Source organism: Melanotaenia boesemani, chromosome 4 (genome assembly GCF_017639745.1).
Source record: "Melanotaenia boesemani isolate fMelBoe1 chromosome 4, fMelBoe1.pri, whole genome shotgun sequence".
In the NCBI taxonomy this organism is placed as follows: domain Eukaryota; kingdom Metazoa; phylum Chordata; class Actinopteri; order Atheriniformes; family Melanotaeniidae; genus Melanotaenia; species Melanotaenia boesemani.
In genome coordinates, this window is record NC_055685.1 from 36424990 (window position 1) to 36451328 (window position 26339).

At 41.5% G+C, this 26339-nt stretch overlaps 1 protein-coding gene across 5 annotated transcripts in view; it reads right to left on the reverse strand.

Annotated features, from left to right (window-relative positions):
- Positions 1 to 245: 245 nt before the first annotated feature.
- Positions 246 to 26339, reverse strand: part of LOC121638726 (protein AF-17-like) — a 28334-nt gene continuing 2240 nt past the window's right edge. Inside the window, exons 5-21 of one of the 5 annotated variants that reach the window (XM_041983676.1) lie at positions 22921 to 23024; positions 21008 to 21101; positions 20244 to 20351; positions 18424 to 18513; positions 18125 to 18272; positions 17256 to 18044; positions 16771 to 16820; positions 16621 to 16704; positions 13528 to 13645; positions 13366 to 13432; positions 12156 to 12304; positions 7493 to 7693; positions 7239 to 7315; positions 6743 to 7113; positions 6553 to 6649; positions 4145 to 4357; positions 246 to 2409 (exon numbers count right to left, since the gene is read on the reverse strand). In XM_041983676.1, the coding sequence (XP_041839610.1) occupies positions 2374 to 2409; positions 4145 to 4357; positions 6553 to 6649; positions 6743 to 7113; positions 7239 to 7315; positions 7493 to 7693; positions 12156 to 12304; positions 13366 to 13432; positions 13528 to 13645; positions 16621 to 16704; positions 16771 to 16820; positions 17256 to 18044; positions 18125 to 18272; positions 18424 to 18513; positions 20244 to 20351; positions 21008 to 21101; positions 22921 to 23024 (2796 nt within the window). In that variant the 3' untranslated portion in view covers positions 246 to 2373. Of the gene's footprint in view, positions 2410 to 4144; positions 4358 to 6552; positions 6650 to 6742; positions 7114 to 7238; positions 7316 to 7492; positions 7694 to 12155; positions 12305 to 13365; positions 13433 to 13527; positions 13646 to 16620; positions 16821 to 17255; positions 18045 to 18124; positions 18273 to 18423; positions 18514 to 20243; positions 20352 to 21007; positions 21102 to 22920; positions 23025 to 26339 lie in introns of all 5 variants that reach the window. The other 4 variants (XM_041983675.1, XM_041983674.1, XM_041983673.1 and 1 more) reach the window with 4 other exon arrangements.

Below are 26339 nucleotides of genomic sequence, written 5' to 3' on the forward strand. Positions count from 1 at the left end.
TGACACCAAGAATTAAGACAGTTTTGGAGGAAAAGGGGGATCCAACCTGGTACAAGCAAGATGGACCTGATAAAGCTGCCTGCAAGTTCATACTGGATTTTGAATGGTTTAATAAATCCCACCCATTTCATGGTAATACATCATGAAATGATAGGTGGCACAAAACCTTTGCAGCCACAGGCAACCTGCATTAAACCATTTCCAGTCATTCAGTGTCCACAACAAAATGATACAACTCAGTAAAATACATTTATTGACAAAAAAAGGTAGTCTTAATTTGTCCTTTTTAATTTTACACACAAAAATATCAAAATACTTTACAGGGTTTTTAATCTGAATATTGTCAAATTAGGTTTCAATCCATTTCATCAAACAAATACACTGTACAATGACAACGTGCTTGTCCTTTTAAAATTCAGTGCTCATTTTTTTCATTTTCAGGGAACAATGCATTTAAAATTATGCATAGTTATTACTTGGTATTTAGCGATACATTGGAGAGACGTCACTGCATTTCATGCAAGTCATATCCCAATAGTTGAAGCTTCATTCACAGCCAGGTGCTTTAAAATGTTGTAAAGACATAAAAGATACACAGTACGACATTCATGACATGGATTATCTTGGTTACCCAGACCTCAAAGCTTAAAAGAATGAATGTGTTTTTTCACAAACATATTAAAGTAAACAACTTGTATTCCAACAAAAATTGAAAAAAGTACTAAAAAACGATTTACAATTGGGCTCAAAGCGCCCCAGTGCAACATAAGAAACCGCTTCAGAAATCCTTCGCTCCACCATTTCCATCAACATCGCCGACATTCTCCTTCTGTCACTGCTACAGTATTTATCACCAGCCGACCAATACATGAGCTGCAAATGAAACCAAACTAAACACGAGGAAGAGCCGAGTTCAAGACAATAAACGGTGAGAAAAATATCAGAAAAGTTTGGTGAGAGGAACCAACGAAAGTTAGTAACAGTAACGAAAGTAACAGTCACACTTTTTAAGCGTTTCACTTCTCCTATGACACCACTGAGGCTGCACTGCAACGCCGACACTGGTCCCTCGTTTCTCAGGTCTGTAGCACAAACAGTTAAAGAAGGTTGCGTCTGAACACAAAGTTACGATAGAAAAATGCTTCGACACTTGTAGTCACCACTGCACGGTTATTTACACGTTTCAGCTATCAAAAGTATAAACAGGTTTAAGAAGTTTGCTTTCATTTAATAATGAACTCCTCCATGAGCCCGAGTAAAAACACTTTGAAAGAAAGAGCTCCTGCTTTTCTCTGTTAATCTACCATCATTAAGGCATTATCTATCCAGTATTGCTAAAAGAAGAGCTAGAGAGTTAAGCATGTGAATGCAACACAAAAAAGCTCCAAGACGGTGTAAAAAACTGGCAAATCAAAAACCTAGCGGCCCTAGCGGCCTACGAAGCGCTGAGCATCTGTTATAAGATACTTTGATGATGGCTAATTTAGCTGTTAGTTACTAACATGCAAAGTGCACACTTGTTTAGGAAAAGCAGTTATTTTGTTTTAAGTATCCAAATGTTTGGTTTTGTCTGTTTAATCTCGACAGCAACTTGGAAGGATATAAAACTCTGGCGATGGTTTGGAATAAAACGTAGCGCTTGCACGTTGATGTCGCACACTTTCACTTAAACACAACCTCAGAGTGAACGCCACCGTTTTCTGGGTGGGCAGTTATATCCACTGAAGGCTGTTGTGGTAAAAAGGTCTGCACAAAACATAACAGAAACCAGCTGGCAGAAAGGTTGAGGTAATAACTAGCTTAATGATGATTGCCGCTAACAACACATCAACAGGACTACTTATCTTTACATTATCAGTAATAAGGTAGAGGAGATCTGTTGGGGGGAAACACAAAGGGAAGACGAAATATAAAGGAAGACTGTTGAGGTTGGAAAAAAAAGTGGCAGAAGTCTGTGTTCCTTGCTGACTGACTGGAAACGCTGGTTTCAGTGGTGGAGGGAGATCATGAGTGGTCAGTGCTTGAAAAGTCAGAGATAAAACTCTGATGTTCAGTTCATACGTTGAAATACGAAGTTCACACAGCTCCTGCTCAGGCTCTGCCTTCATCAGCAGCCTCCTTGGTCGAGCTAACAAATTAGTGCAATTTAACGAGAGAGACCACCGTATGCTCTCTGAAAGCTGCCTACAAAAAAACAACAAAAAGAAACCTACAAAGAAGAATTAAGAGTTTCAAAACACGAGAAAATCCACCTTGACGTCCTGTTATACATTCATAAAAGGTTTGTCAAATGCAGACGATGACGAGGAAAGTTCTTCATGGTGGCAGGTGATGCCTGATGTCTCCATCTGAGCTGCTCTAGCCGGGGTCTCATCAGCCGTTCTTGTCTCCGCCCTTCTCTCCTGCAGCCTGAAAACAAAATCAGCATTTAATTCCTAATTCCAATCATTCTCTAAATCAACGTCTGATGACTTTTATAGAGAATACAGTAATTAGTAGCCAGGCGTTAGTTATGCATCAGAAGTGACAATAAAACTGTGGTCATAATATAATGGAAGAGCTCCTTTTTGGCCATAGTAGCTACACATGTAACGTGGATAAATTTGATTTAATCTAATTTTACTTTAATCTTGCAATGAAATAAAATGATATCCTGTGATCTCTTGTGATTAATCAGAGACACTTAAATTGGATACTAGTTTTAAATGAATACTATGTCCAGACATTGTGCATCCAAATTTCCCTGAGGACTCTCCAAAGGGATTAATGAAGTATTTCTATTCTATTCTATTCTATTCTATTCTATTCTATTCTATTCTATCCTATTACTAATTCTATCACTAATGCATGGCCGACAACATAAAGTCACAAATGGAGCACTTTGAGAACAGATGGTGCTAAACTGGACCAAAGTGTCGATTTTGGAGACCTCATCTAAACTGTCTGAACTAAAACCTCTCATGTTTTTCTGTTTCTCTTCATCAAAGTTGATCTTTGCGGAGATAATGTTCACATATTGTTTTACAGTCTGATAGCGATCGACACCTGCAGCTGCATCATTCAGCAGGGATATTCATGTCCATCCTGAGAGGGCTGGGCTTTTTAAGGCAAGCCTGGAACCTTTTTCATTTGTGCTAGTTTAAATGTGTATTTTCAAAATGAAAGAAAAACAAGAGACGGGAAAAAAATCTCCATTAAGTTATTAGCATTACTGTACTGAGTCTGTAATGAAATTAAATCATATGAAAAATACTTTATTATTGATGATAATGTTGTAGTTTTTCTTTAGAAATAATTATAGTTAGTTTTAGAAACAATAATAATAGAAATTATTATTATAATGTCATATACATAATTGAAACTTGGGTAAAATAAAGTATTTTTCATTAAATTTAATTTCATTACAATATAACCATTATTATTATAGCCATTTCAACAAAGTGAATTAACTCAGGAATATTAATTTAGGGTAGACTCAACATATTCTATTTCAGGCCAGGTTTATGCTCCAGGTTGGGTTCCAGCTTTTTCAAAAAGGATTGAGTGTGCTGGGAAAGTTTCAGCTCTTTTTAGGTTTCGTTTGGGGTTTTTAAGCCTGTGAGGCCTCTGCTGCTAAACGCATCTTAACGGATTTTGGTAAGATAAAACTGGGATTATACACCCATTTTTATGCAGTAACTGCAGTTTCCCTCCAAATGAGTTCAACTTCAGGGTGCCTGAGTAGTCACACAGGCACTACATCACTCGACTACACAAATATAACTAAGCTCATGTCATCTCAGACTGGTTTCTTGAAGACTGCATTGAGTTTCTGTCCCCAGACGGCTTCTCAGCCGGTCATCATACACCAGAAGTCCTTAAAACCAGGGGTCTATCCTCGAGGGCTGCTATCCTGTAGGTCTTGGGCGTTTCCTGCTGCAGCACCTGAATCAGATTAATGGCTCAACATGTTTGGGCAGAACCTGACAACAAGCTGCTGAGAAGAGCCATTTAATGTGAATCAGGTGTGTTGGATCAGGGAGACATCTAAAACCTCGAGGACCGGGGCAGGATCCCCCTGCTTCAAACCATATAAGAATTTAGCTCACTCTGAAGGAAAAGGAGGTTTTTCTGCATTAATGAGAGGTGCCGCAGCATCACTCACCCCGGGCTTGTGAAGTGCATTGTCCTGCAGGCCGAAGAGGCCGCCTCCTTGGCTGCCCTGCAGGGGTGAGGCTGTAGCCGAGGAAAGCAGGTTTGGTGACTGGGCGATCATGGGTGAGCTGGGGGTGGAGGCGAGCGCTCCGGTCAGCGTGAGGCGCTGCAGCTCCCTCTGCCTCTGCTGCTGCAACATGTGGCACACCACCACCTGCTGCTCCTGGAGGGGGCAGACACAACAGCAGGTTTACGATCTTTCACACAGCTGCATAACAGTCTGAACAGAAGCCCAGTTTGGTTTCAGAAAAGCACAGAGCTGGTCAGATTAGACTAGGAATCGTGTTTAGGACGGTGGGCTCTTGGATAATAACATGAGTTGTGGTGCTTTAAGTGACACCACACAATGCAGCTGTCTATTTCTCTTGTTTTAACAGAGAAAAAGTGAGAATTTTCAGCTCCCTGGTGTCTTGACTGCAGCACATCACAGTGACTAAACTTCACAGTCAAACAGGAAATAAATTGGTTTCTATATTTAGTGAGTGTCACTGCGCCTGGCTGCCTCCGACCTCAGCAGACTCTGCAGTTTGCAAGTCAAATAAGTGTTGCTGCTGCTTAGTGGCTGAAAAGAAAGGAGTCCATATTGTTTTATCTTTATCTGTACTGATACATGTGTAGTTAATACTTAGCTGATAACACGTACTGAGACAGGAAAAGATCAATGTCTGAAAGTAAGAACTGTAAACTTTTTTTAAAGAAGCTGTCTATTAATGAGATCCTAAAATATCTCAAAGGTTCAGAGAGAATTCTGTTCTCATGTGGAAAAATAACCAATGCAATGACAAGGAGGCAGCTCTGCTATTTGATGCAGCACAGATGGAAGCAAATCAAGCTCTTTGAGCTTCATGCAAAACCTGCATTTTGTCTGACTTTCAGGAATCATGACAGCCCCACGGAAGCTGGTGCAGCTTCATTAAATCCCCTGAACCAGAACCAACTGCTATCTAGGATGTATTATCAACAGTGGAGCAAGTTAACATGATTCTCCAGCACAGAAGGGGGCGGTAGGGGGTGGAAGGTGCATTATTCAATAAGAGATACTGGAAAACCATGAAGTAACAAAGCAGCGTGGATTTTTAAGTAAGTCCGACAGAGCTGCTGTCTCCTGAATCCTGGTTATCATTTGGTTTTTACTCCACATGGTGCTGGGGAAAAGTGAGAAAAGAAGATGATAATTGCGAAGAAACAAATTGATTTATCTGTCTGCTTTCCATTGTTACTGCTGCCTTCCTCCTGTACTATCATTTAATATGATCAGTGGTATGAGAGCCCTGAGAAAACAGGTGACAACAAAGTGCCATCACACAGGAACATGCTTATCTTTAAATACTTTTAGACTTTTGAAATGATAAAAGTCAACAGAGAGAAACTGAGTTTTCAAACCCAATTGAACAATCAGAGAAGCTGCCAAGAGAACTACAGCAACACTGATGGAGCTGCAGGGATTTCCAGCAAATCGTGGTTGTATCAACAGTCTCCTGTATTCTCCATATGTCTGGACTATGAGGTAGGGCTGCAAGACAGAAACCTTATCTGACAACGAAAAAACAAATAAATAAATGACATCAAGTCCCAAAAGCATGGCTGGAAAATGTGTTCTGTTCTTATGAGACCAAAATGAAACGTTCTGACCATAATTCCATAAGAAAGAACACTTAAAAGCACATCATACCCACAGTGAAGTATGGTGGTGGTAGCATCATGCTTTAGGGTTGCATTGAAGGGAATAATGAACAGATCCAAATTTCAGACACCACTGGTCCAAAACGTTCAGATGTCTACTAGAAAACTAAAGCTGAAAAGAAATGTTTTCTTTCAACATGACAGTGAACCCAAGAAGACATCCAGATCAACAAAAGCCTGTGTCACCAGATGAAAATGAAAGTTTTGGACTCACTCGGCCAAAATCAAGATCTAAATCCAACAGAAAATGTGTGGGGTGACCTGAAGAGGGCTGTGAACAAGAGATAGTCGGAGGTTTGGAGTGAATTTTTAAGGGATAGTGGGGAAATACTGCCAAGTCACGATGTACCAGGCTGACAGATTCCTACCCAAGGAGACTGAATGCGAGTAGTTAGTATAAGGTTTTTTATTTCCCATATTTTTCCTTCAGCACATTTGTTTATTTTTCATCTGAATTGTTCAGGTTATCACATTATCACATTAAAGGTGGAAAAAGTATTGAAATATTTAATTGATTTTTAATTTTTTAACATCACAAAAAAATTTGAACACTGGTGTGAATACGTTTATATCCTCTGTAGGTAACCAACGGAGAAATAAATGTCACCACACTACTGCAAAAAACCTGCATGTATGTGGTGACTTTGGGTGTAAAAAGAGTTTAAAGGTCGTTACCGGCGTGAAGTTCTGTGAGGTGAGAAACTGCTGGAGCTGCTGATGTTGCTGCTGCTCGAGAAGAAGCTGCTTCTGCTGCTCAGACAGGAGGGAGGACCTGGAACAAACATCACTCTCACGTCACATGACAAACTAGGTGACACAGTCTGACATGGTTACACAATCCAAACGGGAGAAGTTGGGTACGTACGGGCTCACGCTCTTGGGAAGCTGAAATCCCTGAGCCAGTGTCTGGGGATTGAGCGGAGGAGGCTGGGGATGGAGAGCTGGGAGTGTCGGCTGTGGAGCGTTCTGAGCGGGAGACTGTATCACACCGTTCAGACTGCCCAGGACACCATTTACTGTCAGGTGAGGACTTCCTGTGAGGGACGCCATGAGCCCACCCACTACAGGCAGAGCAGAGCCGCCTCCTTGGCTGATGCTCCCCAGGCCATCAGACAGACCCCGACCCAACCCATTCAGCAGGGGCTGGCCGAAGGAGGCGGGGCTCTGCTGAGGAGGGGGGGTGCTCTGGAAGGAGAGCGACGAGCTGCTGCGGGACGGACTACCAGAGTGGAGCTCCTGAACAAAGACACGAAAGGAGAATTTTTCACTTCAGATTGATTTTCATGCACGTTTCTGGCAACAAAACCCACAAATTTTCTTTCTACAAGCAGCTCTAAAAGAAAGCATCTACAGTTCCTCACCTCTGATGAGGTAACAAAGGAGGTGTCATTCAGGAAGCAGCTTTTGGAGAGGGGACTCTTATTGGTGCTCAGGGGGTCTACAGAAACGAGAGGCATAATCACAGGGTAAAAACTGCTGCCTACATAAAAATGACTTAATCTGAGCTTTGGTCTGATGAGTTTATCAGTACGAGACTGTGAGGGGAGGAAGGGGGGATGTAGCGCTCCATGTGACACCATAACAACTGGAGGTCAGCAGAGATGAAGAGCCTCACCTTGAGAAGATGAAAGGAAGCTGATTTGGGTGGACGAGTGGAGGGAGGTGTGGGCGGAATGAAGGTGAGGTTGGAAAGGCACGGCCAGCTCAGTGTTGAGCACCTGCAGCCGCTCCTTCTTGGCCGTCAGGCTGAGGATCTGGTCCTGGAGGCGCTGGTTCTCCTGCTGCAGGGAGTGCAGCGACTGGAGCATCTCCACAACTAGAAGGCAGAGGGATTTACTGTCAAACATTGCAATAAACAACAGTAACTAGGAAACAAAAAGAAGCTGAGGTGGGATGTAACAAACTGAAACAAGAAAGGAGATATCAGATTCAGGGAATTTAGTCTTCTTTAAGAAGCTAAAATGGGGCTGCATCAGCGTGTCACAAAACAAAAGTGATAAAAGTGATAGGCGTGGCAGTATTTTGCACCATTAGATGACTTAAGACTGTTTCATTTAATTTAATCTGCTACAGAAATTCCTGAATATGAGTATGTACTGCCTCGCCAGCAAGAAACTCAATGCTATAAAATGAGCAGTAATGCACATCAATTCGACGTTAGAAAGTCCTGTTAACTGCTGCTCTGCCTGTTCACGTGTTTGGATTCGCTGGAGGAAGACTGAGCTCTCAGACACTAAATGAATTTCAACTTGGGACTGTAGGAACCATTTACACAACATCAAAAGATCTAGTAAATGTAAGACTTAAAAACAGGATTAATGGTCTATATAATTTATAACTGCTCAGCACAGACTGTTCCTGCTCTCTTCCTTTGTATAACAAATATAAAGAAAAGTTGGAACTTTTTAATACTAACTTGAAGATTTGGTCCAGGAGGTCATGTAACAAGCAGAATACATTTTAGTTTCTGTGTATTTCAAACAAGCTGCTTTCTTTTTACTACCTGCACCACAAACTATCTGGCCACTTTATTAGGGACACTTGTTACCAAAAATGTCTAATCAGCCAATGACAAGGCAGCAACTCAATCCATTTAGTCATGTAGACATGGTGAACGTGACGTCAGAAACTGCTGATCTAATGGGATTTTCACACACAGCCATCTCTAGGGTTTCCAGAGAATGGTCTGAAGAAGAGCACCATCTTCTGATGCTACTTCCAGCAGGATAATGCACCATGTCACAAAGCTCAGCTCATCTCCACCTGCTTTCTAGAACATGACAATGAGTTCACTGGACTCCAACAGCCTCCAGTCACCAGATCTCAGTCCAGTAGAGGTCCAACCCGGTACTAGGAAGGTGGACTTGATAAAGTGGCCAGTGAGTTTATACCACTCTCTCATTGCTGACATTGAGTAGGAACTAGGAGCCTCTGAATGAGAAGACATGTAAACCATCCATCTTCTGTGTTTTCAAAGTGGGGTCGCAGAGGGAACAGGTCCAGGAATTTAACCCAGACATCCCTTTCCCCAACGACACTGAAGCGGTCCCTGACAAGAAAGAATATACAATCCTTCCAGCATTGTTCTAGGTCTGTGCCCCTCGATCTCCACATCCCAAGAACCAGTCCTTGACACCAGTAATCAGCAAACCAAGACCCCGACCTCTGCCTGCTGCCCAGCTCATACTGCACCATCAATAAACCAAATAGACTAAAAATAGCTAAATAAAATAAAATACTTCACAAAAAAGGTGAAAACAGTGAGATAAAAGTAAAATAAATGTAAAAACATAAGTTGAGCCAACAGAGGAGTCCTGAAATGAAAAGATTTAATTTAAGGGGCACTGTGGATTCTATTCTATTCTATTCTATTCTACACTTGTTGGATGTGTTAGGCTTAATGTGCCGAGATGTAGAACTGAAAAGAGACTGACCAGAAACAACTTCACGTAGGAACAGGACAGCATCAGACCTGCTGCTGATAAATGAATGAAAATATTTCATACCCTGCACAAACAGGGGTCATTTTCCACAACCATGTAAGGTCTGCACAGCTCAGGTAGGCATATTTGTCTCTCATGATGTGTGTGCATTTCCATAAAAAGTCTAACCTGAGGTAACCTAAGATAATTTGAAACCATCCAGGCAGCAGATGGATCCATTTTTCTGAACTAGTGACCTGCACCAAGCTTTCTTTCATTTCAGTTTCAGAGGCCCCAAACCCCCACACAGGTGTTTCCAATTATTCTGTCTGCTTGGGCCCCTGTTTGGGTAGCTGGTGGGCAGAGCTGGAAAATATAAAGAGGTCATAACTTTATAACTATGTCTGTGTCCAGAACTGCTTCATATTTGTGGCTTGTGTGATCCGAAGCCATTTTATTAGTTCATGTTGTCTGTATTAAGGGGTTCATTAATCATTCAGACACACATCATATTTCTATTAATGTTCCACAGGCTTCACCCATATAACAATCACAGAAGGAGACCCAGGGAGGAAACTACTGGCCATTTGTATGAGCTTACAATATATCAAGTGAGGTATAACACTTAAGTCATCTTGGACTTTCTAATTCAAACCTGACACAGAGACAGTCAGCTGCAGTCACATGCATGAGTCTGAAAGGGGCTTTGCACCAGTTCAACAAGGAAATCAGTCACAACTACTAAATGCTTTAAAACTGATTTTTTCTGAAGCTGTTGAGGCAACATGGCCAGCGTCACAGATACAGAACATAAACACACTCCTGTTTCAAACTTCTGCAGGCTGAAATAGCAACAAACACTCAGTCTCAGGGTAACAACCCATTTCTCCTGCAACCTGTTAACACAATACCAAGGAGGAAAGACATTAGCAATGACCTTAAAGGTCCCATATTATGCAAAATTCACTTTCTAAAGGTTTTCTAACAGCCATATGTGTCCTCATAGCCTGTGTGTGACGCGCAAAAATGAGAAAATTCTGTCACCTCTCTCACTTGCTTGCTCCACTTTTAGCGAATGTGAGCTCAAACGGGTGAGGCTGAGATCTTTCCCTTTACACATAGCGGGCGCCAGCGAAAGCCAGATTCTCTCCCAGAGATGGGCGTGGACAGGCACCACAAATGAACATTTAAAGGTTCAGACACAGAAACAGTCGTTCTCAGTAGAGCTAGATCCTCTAGAGCCACATTTGGAATGGCTGAAATTAAGGACCAAAGCTGAATTTGGGGTAATACACTTTGAAAACAATGTTGCTGGAGCTCTGACCTCCATATGAAATTGTCTGGGTGAATACTCGATTCTGATTGGCTGGAGGGTGTCCATTAAAAAGTGATGATGGACACCTATGAAAGAAGTTCTGGTCAAATAGTCTTATTGCTGTAAATTATTGCGCTGACTAAACGGTAGTTGGTATACCATGACAACAGAAACTCAGACGCCGGGCTGCAGACGTGCCAGTTCAGAGCAGCCTGCAGGCTTACTGAACATGTAGGAAACTATCTGTGGACTTTGACTGTTTGAAACAAAATGTCGCATCATCCTCTGGACACACACAAGCTGTAAGAGCTGCACCCGCCCTCTGAAATGTTTGGGTCACATAACAGGTTCGGTCAGAGCTGGTTACCTTGGCAACGCGTCACAATGAAATAGTCCACTGAGCCGTTTCTTGTGAAAAACGTATGATTTTACCAGTAAAAAAACAACATTAACACATTAATAATTAATTTAATTTTTTTTCTTTCTGAATGCAGCAGCATGTTTGGAGAAAACCAAACATCTTCTAAACAAAAAAAATAAACTGAAGCAGCGTAGTAAAGAAGTGGAGTTTTCACACCCTCTTTCTGTATTTTGGTTTATTTTTTTTAAATAAACAATGACATGTTGTATTAGTGTTGTTGATTGTCTCAGATTGTATTTACATCATTTTCAGACCTGGTGTGACTTTCCACCTTCAAGATAAACGTCTTGTCTTCCATGGTGTCAAGTATCACGTGAGTCCTTCTCACCTGACGGCTCGGTGCCTGTTCCGCCGGTTATGATGTAATGTTGATGTTTCAGAGTAAAATTCTAAAATCCAGATTCCCCAAATAGTGATGAGATCCACTTTGCTTTTCCACTTTGCAATATGCTCTGCTCTAGATTGACAAGGTTTCAAGTGGCAAGCATCAAAAATAGAACAGCCGTGTATTTTTGGGGAAGCGGAGCGTCACAACGCTTCATGGATGCTTCAGAAATGCTACGTGACGGCCTGGTGGAAGCACCAGGCAGCTGCAATGCCACAGAACAACCGAGATGATACCTCATTTCAGGAGAAGCAGCCACGGAAATTAAACGTGAATAAATAAATAAATATGAGCCATGATGGAAAATGAAGACCATGTCATGTGTGGAAATAAAAAGAAGCAAAGAAAAGACTAGAAAACAAGGTTCAGCTGATGATCAAAAGAGAATAAAAACAGCTGAGAGGAGGAGAAATTAAGAGAAACAACAAAGCATGTGTAGCTGTGCTGAATGCTGTCACAGCATGTCACTTCTCACGGTGCTATTTTCTGTCATCAGTCGCAGGTAAACTGATCATCTGTGGATCACAGCAAGCCGCGTTCACACAGAGGAACCAGCAGCGTGGAGATGAACAGAAACGTGCAAACTGAACACCACGTATTTAAGGTCTGCTGCTGTTTCCATTGTTTCACACAGAATGAAGCTTCATGTGGTCCCTCATCACCACTGTTAGTTTCTCCTCTCAGATTATGTTCATTAGAAGGAGCCAAAGACGACCTGAACATCAGACAACTCACTGTTGACTCCCATCTCTCCGTTGCCGTGTTTTTCCAACAGAAGCTCAATGTGGGAGCTGGCAGGGGGGACGTTCTCAGGACGGGTTCTGACTCCGGAGCTCAACCCGTCTCTCTGGTCAAACAGAAGAGGAAGACAGCTCATGGGAGACCTGCAAGAGCAGGACCACAAAACATGTTAGAGGTGAGTTCACTGTGGCCTAGATTTAGTCTCTAATCCAACCCCAGTTATGTTTGTTTGTCAGGAATAACAATAATATTTGTATGTTTCGCTGTTTATTTATATATAAAAAACAGTATTTATATCTCATTATTAACTCAATTATAAACCATTTCAATCAATATTTAGTGCAATATTGTTAATAAAAACTACTGTTTTTCACCATTTTTGTATGTGAATGTCCTGCTTGGAGGAATTTGAAAGCAGTTCCCTCATTTGGTTCATAATCAAATCCTCAGACTCAGACTTGACCTCAAGATAAAAATAATAATGGATTAATTTATTCAGCGCTTCTCAAGGCACTCTACATTTAAAGAACCGTTTTTTTTGTCTCTTTGTTGTTTTCTGAAAACAGTCACAATCATTTACGATGTTATTTAATCCCTTCATGCCTGGTGTCATAAATTTGTGACAAAACCACTTCTGGCCCTTATTTATTTTATTTCTTTTTACCCAACTAATTTATTATATTTGCATATTTGCTTTTTTAAATTCATATTTACGCATTTAGCTTTATATTTTTATATTTGATTTAATCATTGTTATTAATTTATGTAATATTTAATTGTATTTTTTCTCAAGATTTTGTTGGTACTAGTGGCTTTTATTAAGTAGTAGATAGACAGGAAAGATGGTTGGAGAGAGGGGGGGAGGGACAGGCAGCAAAGGGACCCAGGTCAGGATCTGAACCTGGACCAGCTGCATTGAGGACCTATAGACTCTGTACATGGAGTGGCTGCTCTACAAAGTGAGCTAAACACCCCCCCAATTGTAGTTTTTTTTTCCCCCCAGTCTTTTTCTCTTTGTATTTTCCATTTGTATTCCTGATTTTTTCCTGTATTTATTTTGTTTTTATATAATTGTAAATTAATAAATAATAATAATAAATAGAGGTTTAATAGTGAAAAGGACTACAGAGGGAAGAATCATGCTCTGCCTCCAGGACTTGACATGAAGAACAACAACGAAAAAGGAGGAGATGCTGAGACGTACTGTGAGGAAAGACTCTCTCTCGGCGAGTTTCCCTGACACGGGAAGCGACAGTCATCGAGGTCAGACTCTGAGGGTGGAGACAAACATGTCATGAACTCCTGTTTATTAAAAGGCAGATGCATGTTTGTGTGAGAGGAGGTGTGAAGGCGTCCTTCCCCTCACCTGGCAGTGAGGTCTGGGCTTGGCTCAGTAGTGGCGGCAGCGTCGACGCTGTGGGCAGACAGCTGGCGAAAGGCTGAGATGAGGTCAGGCTGAAGGAGGTGCTGGAACCTGGATGGATCTATGAGACAATCAATGAGACATTAACTTCAGATGGACAAAAAGCATCTTCAGCTGATAAAATGCGTTCCTGTGTCAACGTAGCTTCACATGGAACACAGTAGAAAATGTAAATCTCTTTAGTTTCAGTGAAAACCAGATGATAGCAGCCCAGTTCATCTAGAAATTAGTAAAGCAGTTCTAAGAATTAGTAATGTCTGATGAAGATCTGTGCAAAAGTAGAAGGTAAAAAAGTGAACCCGAGCAGTTTTAACAGAGGTGTTACACAGGTAAATATCTCAGGAAGCCATCAGCTGATGATGATGATGGACATGTCTATCAATGGTCAGAGTCATAGGATAGCCCCCACATTCACCTTAGAAACACCACGAGGATCCAGAAAGAAGTGAAGTCCAAGCTAGTCTATGATAGGAAGAATGAACACTTCACTGTAAAACCTCCTTCATCTCCATGGAAACCAGCAGGACCTTCATGATTCACTTCAAACTTAGGCAGGGTCATAGGAGAAACATCAGCAGAGTTTTTTAGAGCTGGAATCAAACTTCACCACAAAACAGCAAAAGTTAGACATGATTTCTGCTTCTGGCTGCTAGCTCCAGAGTTTCTGTCCCACAGTGATGAGACAGAAGCCTTTGTAATCAGCAGCGTCTCTGCTTTCATACAACTCCTTGTTTGTGTGGAAAAGTTTTCTGTACTGCCTGCATCTCATACTGTCCACCTGTACTGGGGCTCTCACGATGAAGATGCACCATCTACTACTTGCTGTAAATACATGATGGTGCATTCAGGTTGTTTCCTGAGCTAACAGCCTCTCTGGCTCTTTGTTTCACATTTTTCCTGCTTATAACATCTTTCTTACAGACGCATCACGTCTCTACTGAAGCACATCAGAAGGAATGATTTAAAAAGCCACGAAAAATGAATGCAAATCAGACTCTTTTTCTTTAAATGACTTGAAGATGCTACTGGTTATAATTTAGTAGAAGTACTTGTCATAACTGGAAAAAAAAGTTTAAAGAGGAAAAAAACAAAACAAAACAAACTGAATGGATAAATATGAGAACAGCAGAGTGAGTCTAAGCAGCTTGTGACAAAATATTGTCAGGAACAAGGCGTGGAAGGTTGGTGTAAACCCAAACGCAGGCTGTCTAAAGGAGGAGGCAGACAAATGCAGGAACAAAGACAACTAAACTAGAGTTCATGGCATGAAGACTATGAGACGCGAAGACTACAACTGGGTTGGCAGCATAAATCAAACCGAGGGGTATACATACACACAAGGGCTAAGCAGGCCATGTGTGTGAAGAGAAGCAACTAAATCAAACCAGGAAGAGGAAATCAAAACAGAACTAACAAGGCAAGGAACTACAAAAATAAAACAGGAAACCAGACACACGACACAAAACCTACAGTAAAAACAAAAAGATCAAAAACACCAAGATCATGACAAATATTTAATTTTTGACATTTTTAGTCTTTTCTTAATCACAAACCTTGAATATAAAATAATATTTTATATCTTAACAGACTAAAATATGACACATAGTGTCTGGGTAACGTTGTGATGAGATGTTATCAGAAGAATAATCTAAACAAGTTTAAGTGGAATATGTATTGAACATCTGCGGTTTGAGTGCTGCAGACCTGCATTTCTACTGAGTGTCAGTGTGGTCAGATTGTCATCAAAGCGGCGTCATGTCGGTTTATTGTTTGCTGTCTCAGACCAGAAACAGCTGTGAGTCACATCATTTTAATCTTTGCTAGTTCAGATAAGATCTAGTTATTGTGTCTCGGTCTTTGAAAAAGAAAAAACCCCCTCACTCACCATTTCTTATCTACATCTTTTCTGATGTTAATCAGCAACGCAATGGAAACACACCACAACAACAACATAACAGTTCCCTAAACTCATATGTTGTTAAGGATTAATACATGTTTATTACCCCTTTGCTCAGACTAAGAGAGACTTCTGCACAGGCTGAACAGGATTCAGTTAAGCTTTTTTATTATTATATATTTTATGCATTTTTCTTAAGTCATTGTATTAAGTTTAGAAAGTTGGCATCACTTGTTTTATTAGTACAGCGCTAAATCATGACAGTCATGTCAAAGCACCTTTAACCCTTAAAATGCCGTCAGAATACCGGCGCACCCGAGCGCTATCACTTCTATTGTGAGCAATTTCTCAGGAAAAGTAATGTGTAACTCTGTGAGGTAGATTGTGATGGACAGCTTACCCTTTACATGATCTATGGATGTTTTCCAGGTATTTATATCCCGTCCAAGAAGTTTACAGTCCAGCCACAAAATGGAATGTTTATTCAGAGACTCTATATGATTCTATATTATTTATCTCACTTTCGTAATAAAAAAATATCACTATCACTGCTATGTTGATAAGAGACCTCTATTTTGACCCAGAAATTATGATGAAGCCACTTCCTGTCAAACCTTCCACCAATCAGAGAGCTTAAATTGACAGTAATGTCAAACCAGGAGCAGCGAAAGATCAACCAGTGAGCAGAAAATTCTGTGTCTGAAAAGAACAATAATATTGCTCCTCTATGGTGCTTTTTTCTACAAAGAACTGTAAGTAATAACTTCTGTTTTCTTGTTTTATGCTGCTACATCTAGTTATACATTCATTTTACATCATTTGTCATAATCTGTCAATTGAGGCTGTCCTGAAAACTTCATGTCTTCATGCTGACTGGGATTAAAAGGTTGAACGTCTACATGCATCTTAAAAAAAAAACAAAATGTCTTGGAGTTTTATGGGTTAAATATTCAGTCCAATCCTATTATAATCCAAACAAACTGAATATACAACTCACATTAGTCTAGTTTGTTGTTTATTAAAACAACAAAGAAAAAAATAAACTAAAGAAAACATCAGATTGCATGAACCCCCCCCATATGGGCAGGCTGATGATGTCTGCACAGATCTGAAATGAACACCTGAGAAGTGTGACGTACCTGTGTGTTTGAGACGGTGTTAATGGATGGAAGAGACAGCGAGGGGACGTGGGATGAAAGCAGTCCTGAGGAGAGAGGGGTGCTACACATGCCCCCTCCCAGGGACAAGGAGGTGCTACACATCCCTCCACCTATGGAGAGAGGGGTGCTGCAGACACCCCCACCCAGTGTGAGAGGGTCCTTGAGACTGGAGTAAATACCTGAATAACAGAAGGATATAAAATCATAAAAAGAAGTTTGTCATAATTTTCTTATGACACGTAGTGAGACTAACATAGCCCCCCGGAGATTGCAAGACTCAGAAAGTAGGTCAGAAAATGTGCAGCTCACATAGAAACCACTATCTAGGACAAGACCTCTGCCTTACACAGATGAAATAACTCTTAGCAGAGTTAGAAAATCTGAAATCTGTGTGACCTGCTTGGTTATTGCTCCAAGCAGCTTGTTTAAAACGCTGTGAGGTCCTGAAACCCAGATAAACAGCTGTGTGTCACGGAAACCTTTCAGCGCTTTAGTCACACCGCCAATGAACACACCAGGGTGCAAACAGATAACACTGCAGTTTTTTTTCCCCTATGCACACGCACACAGGAAGTTAGAGGGGTTACCACACACGCCCACTCGCTCAGACTCACCAGAGCTGAGCAGCGAGTTGAGGCGGCCTGTAGAAAAACTCCCGGCAGAGGAGGAGGAGAAAGAAGAGGAAGAGGTGGTGGGAAGAAGAGTGGAGGGGAAGGCAGGTTGGGGCATGGAGGACGGGCTTGTGTAGAGTGAGGAGGTTAAGGCTGGGGGTGGAGGCGGCGTGTGGTGATGGTGGTGGTGATGATCCTCCTCCCTCCTCTCTCGGTTCTTGCTCCCCCGTGGGCGTCCCGGGCCGTGGCGGCTCTTCTTGCTGCCACGGTGTCTCCGTTCGCGGGGCAGCAGAGGAGGCGTGGTCTTGTCCTTCAGGTCCGCCTCTTCTAATATAGGTGGCGTGCTGAGCTGCGATGGCTTGCAGAGAGACTTGGAGGGCTTGTAGTCACCTGATGTGGTGATCTTGCGGATCTTGGTGCTGCTGCCCAGTCCTGATGAAGAGGTGATGCGCATAATGGACCCAAAGGTGGAGATGGTGACTTTGTTTTCGAAGGGGCTGGAGTTGCCCTCTGACCTGTCGTGACTCTGTGAAGCTGCTAGTGGGCCATCAACAGGAGTCAGTGCTGGTGGCTTGTGGTATTTAGTGTCATCCTCTTCTTCCTCTTCATCCTCCTCATCTTTGTCATCTTCTTTTTCATCCTCCTCCTCCTCTTCCTCCTCGTGTACTGCAGACCTCCTGTGACGCTCCTTACGCTCCTCTCCGCTGTGGTCGTCGCCTCCACGATCTCGGTCCAGGCGGGAGGAAGATGAAAGCTGATGGAAATCCTGAGGAGCGGACAGCGTGCCTCCTCCAGGAGAAACGGAAAGTTACAGTCAAACACAAACACCAAAACAACCTCCCACTGTTACATCAGGCTTTCACGCCTCATACCTGTGTTGAAGGGACTGGAGGAGCAGGAGGAAGAGGAACAGCTCTTGCCAGTGCTTCCTGTCTTCTTACTGCGATGACCATGACTGTGGGAGCTCAGCTTCTTCGACTTCCCTTCACTGTCCTTGCTGCTGTGATGACTGGAGGAGATCTGTCCCAATACATGTAGGTCAGAACCAAAACAAACTAAGCAAGCATGGCCTCATTTGACAGCATTCAAACAAAGGCCGAGGTGCTGATGTTAACTTTTATCCCATAGAGACCAACATGCCTCCAGTCAATCGTGGTTTGGATTCTTGTACCTTTTCTATGCTGCTGGCTGTCATGGAGGAGCTCATGTTGTCAGAGGACTTCTTGTGCCGCTCTTTTTGCCGAAGCTTTTCCTTATGACTCTGAAAAAACACACACAAACACTTTCTTACAAATAAGAAACTATTTCAGTTCCAAAAACAGAAATATCTCTCAGAACCTGGATGCAAAGCTTTGGGCTCATAAGCCCCTCCCCTCACCCTCTCTGCTGTGCTTCAGCTCTGCCTCCAAATCCTTGTCTTTAAAAGAAAGTGGTCATGTATGTGCAAACCACTCTGCCTAAAGACTCCCTCTGAATCTGATTGGTTGTTTGCGCTTGGTAATGAAGGATTCTTTCAAATTACACTGGGAGTACAAGGAGCCAGAGGAAGCAGACTTTTTCAGACCACCAGTGTAATATATATATATATATACACTCAGTGTCCATTTTATCAAGTCCACCTGTTCAGCTGCTTGTTAACAAAAATATGTAATCAACCAATCACATGGCAGCAACTTAACACATCTATTCATGTAGACAGTGAAGACGCCCTCCTGAAGTTCAATCTGAGCATCACAATGAGGAAGAAAAGGGATTTAAGGGACTTTGAACGTGGTTGTTGGTCTGAGTATTTCAGAAACTGCTGATCTGCTGGGATTTTCACACACAACCATCTCCAGGGTTCACAGAGAATGGTCTGAAGAAGAGAAAATATCCAGAGAGCAGAAGTTTTTTTTTTAACCAAAATACATTGTTTCCAACATTTTGTTGAATCTATACCATGAAGAACGAGAAGCACTCAGAGCAGGCAGACCTCCACCAAGCGATAGGTTGACTCACCTGAGAAAGACCCCAAAAGGCTCAACAGCCCACTCAGTTACCAACCCCATTCCAACACTCTTATGTGTACGTCAAGCTAATATCTATTTCTGTCTTTGGGATAGAGGCCACATCATATTTAGAATCCTTGACCCTGGAAACGTGCTCTTAGATACCAAAATGAAGCAAATGGCTATAACAGTCGAAGTTATTGAAGAAATTTGTAATTTCTCTAATGACGCCAATCTGGATTAACTGTTAGTGTATTTCACATTTACTATGATGTCATCTTGTATTTTTTTTTGCCAGTGATTCTGGGCATTATCTGTTAAGTTAGAGGCTGTAATGTCAAAATCATCCCTATCTCCCAATAGTAAAGAAATCTTCTAGACTATGATCCCAATCACCCTCAAAATGTCATTACCTGTTCATTTTTCCATTTCTGAAATTTCCTGAAAATTTAATCAAGATCAATCTAATACTTTGTGCGTTATGATGCTAACAGACAGACAGACAGACAAACCAACGCTGCTGAAAACAAAACCTCCTCCTTGGCAGAGGTAATAGTTGAGGCAAAAGGGAGACCAGCCCAGTGCTAGCTAGGTGGGCCTAATAAAGTGACTGGCGAATGTATATATTTATTTATATAACCTTTATTTATTCAGGAATCCCTTGAGACTCCAGCTGATCTAATGTTGAATAAACCCACTGCTGCTGTGTGTAGTCATGTGACTGCAGTTCACACCTGTACCAAGTTGAAAATGTCATACATCCAGCCAGACAGCTGTCTCAAAGCGCTGCAGAAAAGCAGCAGGGAGGTGAATCGCATGTGACACTGACACATTCAGTTCATGTGAGAAAGTTAGTGTTCCCAAGCCTGAACGAAGCTCTGAAGCTGCTTTTCCTAACATTTAAATAATCCTACCAGCTCTTTTCATGGCTGCCTGGTCCATTTTACCCAGTATGAAATCTTCCTGAGCCAGACCCCATAATCCTGACTACAGCTGTGCTTACCTTCCTCTGTTTGTGGTGGTGATGTTTTTCCTGTGACGGAGAGCTAGAGCGCCCCCTGGAATGACTGAAGGAGCTACTCGTGTTTTCACTGGAGCGCAACTTCTTCTGCTGTGAAAAGCAAAAGACAATGAGCCTTACTCTGCATCGCGACATAACCTAAGAGGGATCTTTTTCTAAAAGTAGGGGTGTATGAAGTGCTTATGAGCAGTCTTGAGACAATAACATAGAATGGGTCCACAAAATAAGGTCCATAGTGTTCAAACAAGAGTATTTTCTTCAATGCACTGCAGACTGTGGTGCTGCAGGTGGTTTTGCAGTTCAGAGTGTAAACAAAAGTGTGATTCAATGTGAATATCAACAGTATAGCACTGAAACGTAGATGCTATGAAATCTTTAATGTAGGAGTTGTTTAGGTGGTGATAAATTCTCTCTCCAGATGGGGCTGCTCTGAGTAGCTTTTAGTCACTAGACACTTCATAAATACATCATACAACCCTACCAACATCTACCACCTCTTTCAAACTTATCTGATTTATCTAAAAACTATTTCCTGAGCAGCTACTGTGACATTACAGAGCTGTGCTGCCTTTCAGAGATGATTAGACAACAAGATGAGGGTATGCTCTTCTAGCCAAAAAGATCATTATTTAAATCTTAGCATGGAAAATATATAAAACAATCTGATATACAGAACTAGAAGGATCCTCATAGTGATCTGAGATGCTAAAAAAAAGAAAAAAGTAACAGTAATCCTTTTTTTTTACCATCTTGTTGTAGTGGTGCTTGCAGTAACCACAATATTTCACGTTGTCAGCTTCTGGACCTTCCTCCTCACACAGCAGACCAGCCATCTGAGCACTGTGCACAGCATCACAAAGGAGAGTCAGGTTTAATAACACACTGACAAAAAGACTCAGACAAAAACAGCTCAGTTATGGCCGAGAGCTTCCAATCCCAATCATCATAGCCTTTCAGTTTGTGGTAGGAGGTGAGTCTGTTCAGGTGGTCGGGATTACTACACAAAAAGAAATTCTACATCTTAAAAAGTTACTTTAAAGATAATGTGAAATACTGTATTTTACATTTCCAGTTATGTGAGGTTAAATGTTTTTATAGATGCATTATGCTTTCTAAATGATAATAAATGTGTAAATGATAAACTGAGGCAAAACATTGTTGAAATTTAACTTATTTTTCTCCGGACGTTTTAGGTTGTTCATTATTTGTTCATTAAATATAAACATCTTGATTACTAAAACAAAAGAAAAATGTGGATTTTAATCATTTATAGACTATTATGCTGTGATTTTACGGGTCCGGCCAACTGTACTGTATGTGAAAATGAGTTTGACACCCCTGCTTTTTAGAGACAACCTGAAACTGGTTCAAGCAACATCTCTGAACCAAAAAAGAGGTGTGTCAAAATTCAGATTATAGACTTTTTTATTTATATATATATATGACCCACGACTCATACAGTATCTCACATAAGTGAGTGCACCCGTCACATTTTTGCAAATGCTTTAGTATGTCCTTTCATAAGATAACACTATATAAATGAAACTTTGTTAAGTTTCATTTCTATAGTGTTGGGTTTCTGGGTATAAGGCTCCTCTTGACAATCTAATTAATTTATTTATTTACTTTGAATTATGGAATCAATATAATTAGAGAAAAACAAAGCAGACAATCATCAAGAGTTTCTAAATATTAATCAAATCAACAAAAAAAACAAACAAAAAACAACAACAACCAAAGTAGCAGATACACACACAAAAAAGTCAACCTAAACACAAGTATCTCTTAGTGTACTGGACCCACTGGACAACTCAGTGACTGTGTCAGCATGCAGACGATGATGAATGAGGAGCGATCAGAGATGAGTGTCATCCTGTAAATGTGACCACACCTCTACGGAGGCTAGAGGCTGACTAGGTTGGCCCAGAGACCCGGGCCATCAGCAGCAATCCTGGAGCACGAACCCATGCCACCACACCATAAAGACGACCCCGGACCCACCCAGAGGAAGGCCCCAGCCAGAAACCCCTGTGGTCACAGGCCTCAATGGGCCCAAGTTAGGCAGCTGCTGACCCCACCAGGAAGGGTGGTCAGGGCGAAGGGCCCAGGAAAACCAGGCCAGCACCCACCCCAATGTTCCAGCTGCACACCCCGGGAAATAGGGTACCAGAGCACCATTGACCAGGTCCAGCAATCAGAATGTGGTCTGACTCTATGACTGATGATCACTAACAGAACCCACCCAGTTTGAAGGATCTGGAACAGTTTTGTCTTGAGGAATGATTAAAAATCCTGATGGCTGCATGTTCCAAGCTTAAAGAAGTATACCCAACGAGGCTGGTAGCTGTGATTTCTGCTCAGTTAAAGATATGTGGGGTGGCAGACACTCATGTAGACTCAAGTTTTCTGTTTTCGTCTCATTTCTTGTTTAAATTTGATGTTTTATTCAGGAAAAAATTCAAACCTGACAAACTGTGAAAAGTGCTGCTGCTGTGTGAGCAAATGTGTGTCTGTATTTAGAGTATTTCTTTCAAGCTTAAACTGTGAACGGGTCAATATATTTCTACATAAAAAATACCATTTTTTTATATGATTCCCTTTTAAAGAAGACCACCATACACAGGCTTAACCACAGAAACATTCACTGTTTAACACTCACCAGGTGACGTGAAAAGCTTGTCTGCAGCCCTGTCGGTTGCAGGTCATGCAGGCTCCGCAGGCTGCTTTGCTCTCCCTCCCGTGGTCCTCACAGATATAACATGTCTGCAGGGCAGATGAGGTGCAGAGACATGGATATATCACTCATTGTTATTATTAACAGGCGCTGCTTTTCCATACCAGTGTCACCGTGGCACCCTCATATCTTCCTGTTATTTAGTCACTAAAATCTATCATTGTTCCTTTAAGTCCTGCTGCAGCTGTACTGTGAATGATTAGGAAGTTGTAGCAGATGAGGTTTCAAAGTGAACACAGTCTTTTGCAGGGCTTTGAACAACAAAACTGTTGACCAGATGTTTGGGGGACCAGTGTTTTTCTTTTTTTTTTTTTAGTATTGTGTTAAAAATCAAATATCTTCCTAATTCTGTTAAACAGAGCATCACACAATGAGTATATAAAAAATGTACATCCCTGCTCAATGACATGTAAATAGACAAACATCCACAAAACAAATGTGAGCATAACAAAGCAAACAAACCCAACACATGCTTTTGTATTTGTTCTTCGGCTTTTCCACCAGCGAGCGGGGCTGGCTGGCGGGGGGCAGAAGAGGCCTAGCAACAGGTGCGAGACAAAGGAACAGCAGGCTTTTTACCTTCTCACTTCAGCCCTCTGTATTTCACTTTTTCGCTCCCTTTTTCCTCCACTACCGACATCCCACTCAGCTCTCCATTTCCCCACAGAGGACGAAATGAAAGGCCGAGGACACAACCTGCACCGAGAACGTAAAAAGGAAGAGTGGCTTCTCGAGTTTTTGCTGTTCATTGTGACACCGTTAAGGAATGCAGGCAGCAGAATCTGGTTGAATGGCTCTGACGGGGGAAAAGCTGCATGCAATTTACTGTAGCTGACAGTAACACGACACCAGGCAGTCAAACACTTGCACATGTGCATTTACATACAGGCATGCACACGGACACATCAGCGACGATGGATGCTCCTGCCACTGAGCCAAAGCATCAAACAGGGATTTTTTTTAATATTGCCTAAAACACACTAACACTACTCCAGGTATACACACTGAGCCAAATACCAAAATATAAAGGAGTGACCCTCCAAAACAGCTAATGTATGAAACAGTTACAACAGCGTGAAAGTAGGCTGTGGTGGAGCGGTTTTCTTATTAGCAAAGTAGGGATATTTCGGACTTTTCAGTGCTCATTTTCGTTTAAATAATTTTCACACCTCCACAAGGCAACTGTTGACCAATATTCTACAACCCCTAAACATTCAAATCTCCATCATCTGAATGAATTTCAACTAATCACTTCATCAGTATTTACTACAACACAAGTATTCCGTGTATTTGCTTCTGTTACTTTCACACCTTTGCTCTTCACTCAACCGGCTTCATCTACATCTACTGGAAATCTCCCACATTTCCCAGAAAGACTTTCTGCATCCTCCAGAGAGCAGGCGTGACGTTGCAGCACTCAGATCTGGGTTTCTACGGGACGTGTAGGTGGAGAGGGAGCAGCCAGGAAGTGAAGCAAAGCGGCCTTTCCCGTTCAGGAAGAAGCAGAACCTGTGGTCTTTCCCACACGTGTTGACGCTGCATTGCATCATGATGCACAAACAAGCTCTGATCTGACTTGAAAAGGCCAAAATTTACTTTCAAGTTCAGAATTTTTATCTACAAAAAGTTTATTGAAGCTACTTTCATTGTGACACCACTGGACTTGGGTACTTCATAAGCTCTCAGATGGAGAGAAATGAGTGTAGATATGAAACAAAGATTCTCCAAAATCTTACCTTGTTGACAGAAAGAATATCTGGGTATTATGAGCAAAGAAAGCTGGAAATTTTGTGATGGTTTTATGACATTTTGAGAGAATAGAGCAACTATTTTGTTGTATAAGCTGGTTCACAAGTAAACTTCTAAACATCTGTTTTGGAGCGAGTGTTGTGCCTGCTGTGAAAGAATATTTTATTTTATTATTTACCTGGGGACAGGGTTCAAATTATGGGGGAGCTAAGGGGAGCTCGGCTCCCCTCAAAGACACAGGAGCTCCCCTAAAGACATACAGCTGATACTTTGAGAGGGAGCCCTAAAAATAGTTCAATTTCAGGTTACATTTAATTTTTCAGAAAGGTTCCTGATGTGTCTTGAAAAGAATAGCATTCATTTGTCAGCTTTGTTTATTTTATTTATTTATTTAATTAAATTATTTAAATCCTCCAAATGTGATCCGTTCTGTTTCCTTCAGCACCGTGGACAGCAGCGTTGCTTGTTTGCGTCCACACAAAAAACACTTTATATGCTTTGTTTTGTGGTTGTTAAAAGAACTTTCCGTTCCTGTTTCTGATTAAACAAGCTGGATACAGTAGCAGCAGAGGTCTTTTTTTGTAGTAACCATATTTTTGACTATGCTACGTGCACTAATATATATGCGCATGCACATGATGTGCAAAGACACGTTGGACGCCCGACAAAGGCTCCCCCAAAAGCTCCGGTGTCATTCGAGCCCTGCCTGGGGACATTCATTTAGGCAAATATGTGGATTATGTCATGTTTAAAAAGAAAGCAAAGCTTCCTAAAGTTCTAAGGTTTAATGTAACAGGATATAATAAAACAATTATCTGGTCCTTATCAGGTCTTAAAATGATGCAAATACAACCTCAGATGAACAACACATGACATATTTCACTGTGTTGTTATTTATTTAACAAAAAGCGCACCATCCAGCAGCTTGTGGAACCACCTTTAGCAACAATAATCTGAAAAAACTTTCTGGCCCACTCTACTTTACAATGTTGCTTTCCAACTTCCCACCACAGCATTTCCACCAGGCGAAAGTCTGGACTTTGACTGGATCAAAATCTTGATTCTTTTCTTTTTCAGTGATTCTGTTGTAGGTCTGCTGCTGTGCTTGGGATCATTGTTTTGTTGCATGAGTTGCAGCTAATTGCTGTCAGACAGATGGACTAATATCTGACTCCAAAATATTCAAATCACCATCCCTCCACCCCTGTGCTTGACAGCTGGTCGGGATGTTTCTGCTGATCTGTGTTTGGTTTGTTTTGTGCATTCTGACCAAACATCTCCACTTTTGTATGGTCTGTCCAAACAGTGTTGTTCCAGAAGTCTTGTGGTATGTTCAGATGCAGCTTTGAAAACCTAAGCCATGGATTGTTTATTTAGAGAGAAGAGGCCTTCTCCTGCAATCCTTCCAAACAAACCATACCATATTTAGTCCTTTTCTTGTGCTGCCATGAACTTTAGCTTTGAACATGAAAACTGAGGCCTGGAGAGTCTAAGATGTAGCTCTTGTGTACATCTCAGTGTGATTTTGGGCCAAACTTACTGGGATGTCCATCCTTGGACAGATTTGCAGTTTTCCATTTGAGAATAATCTTTGT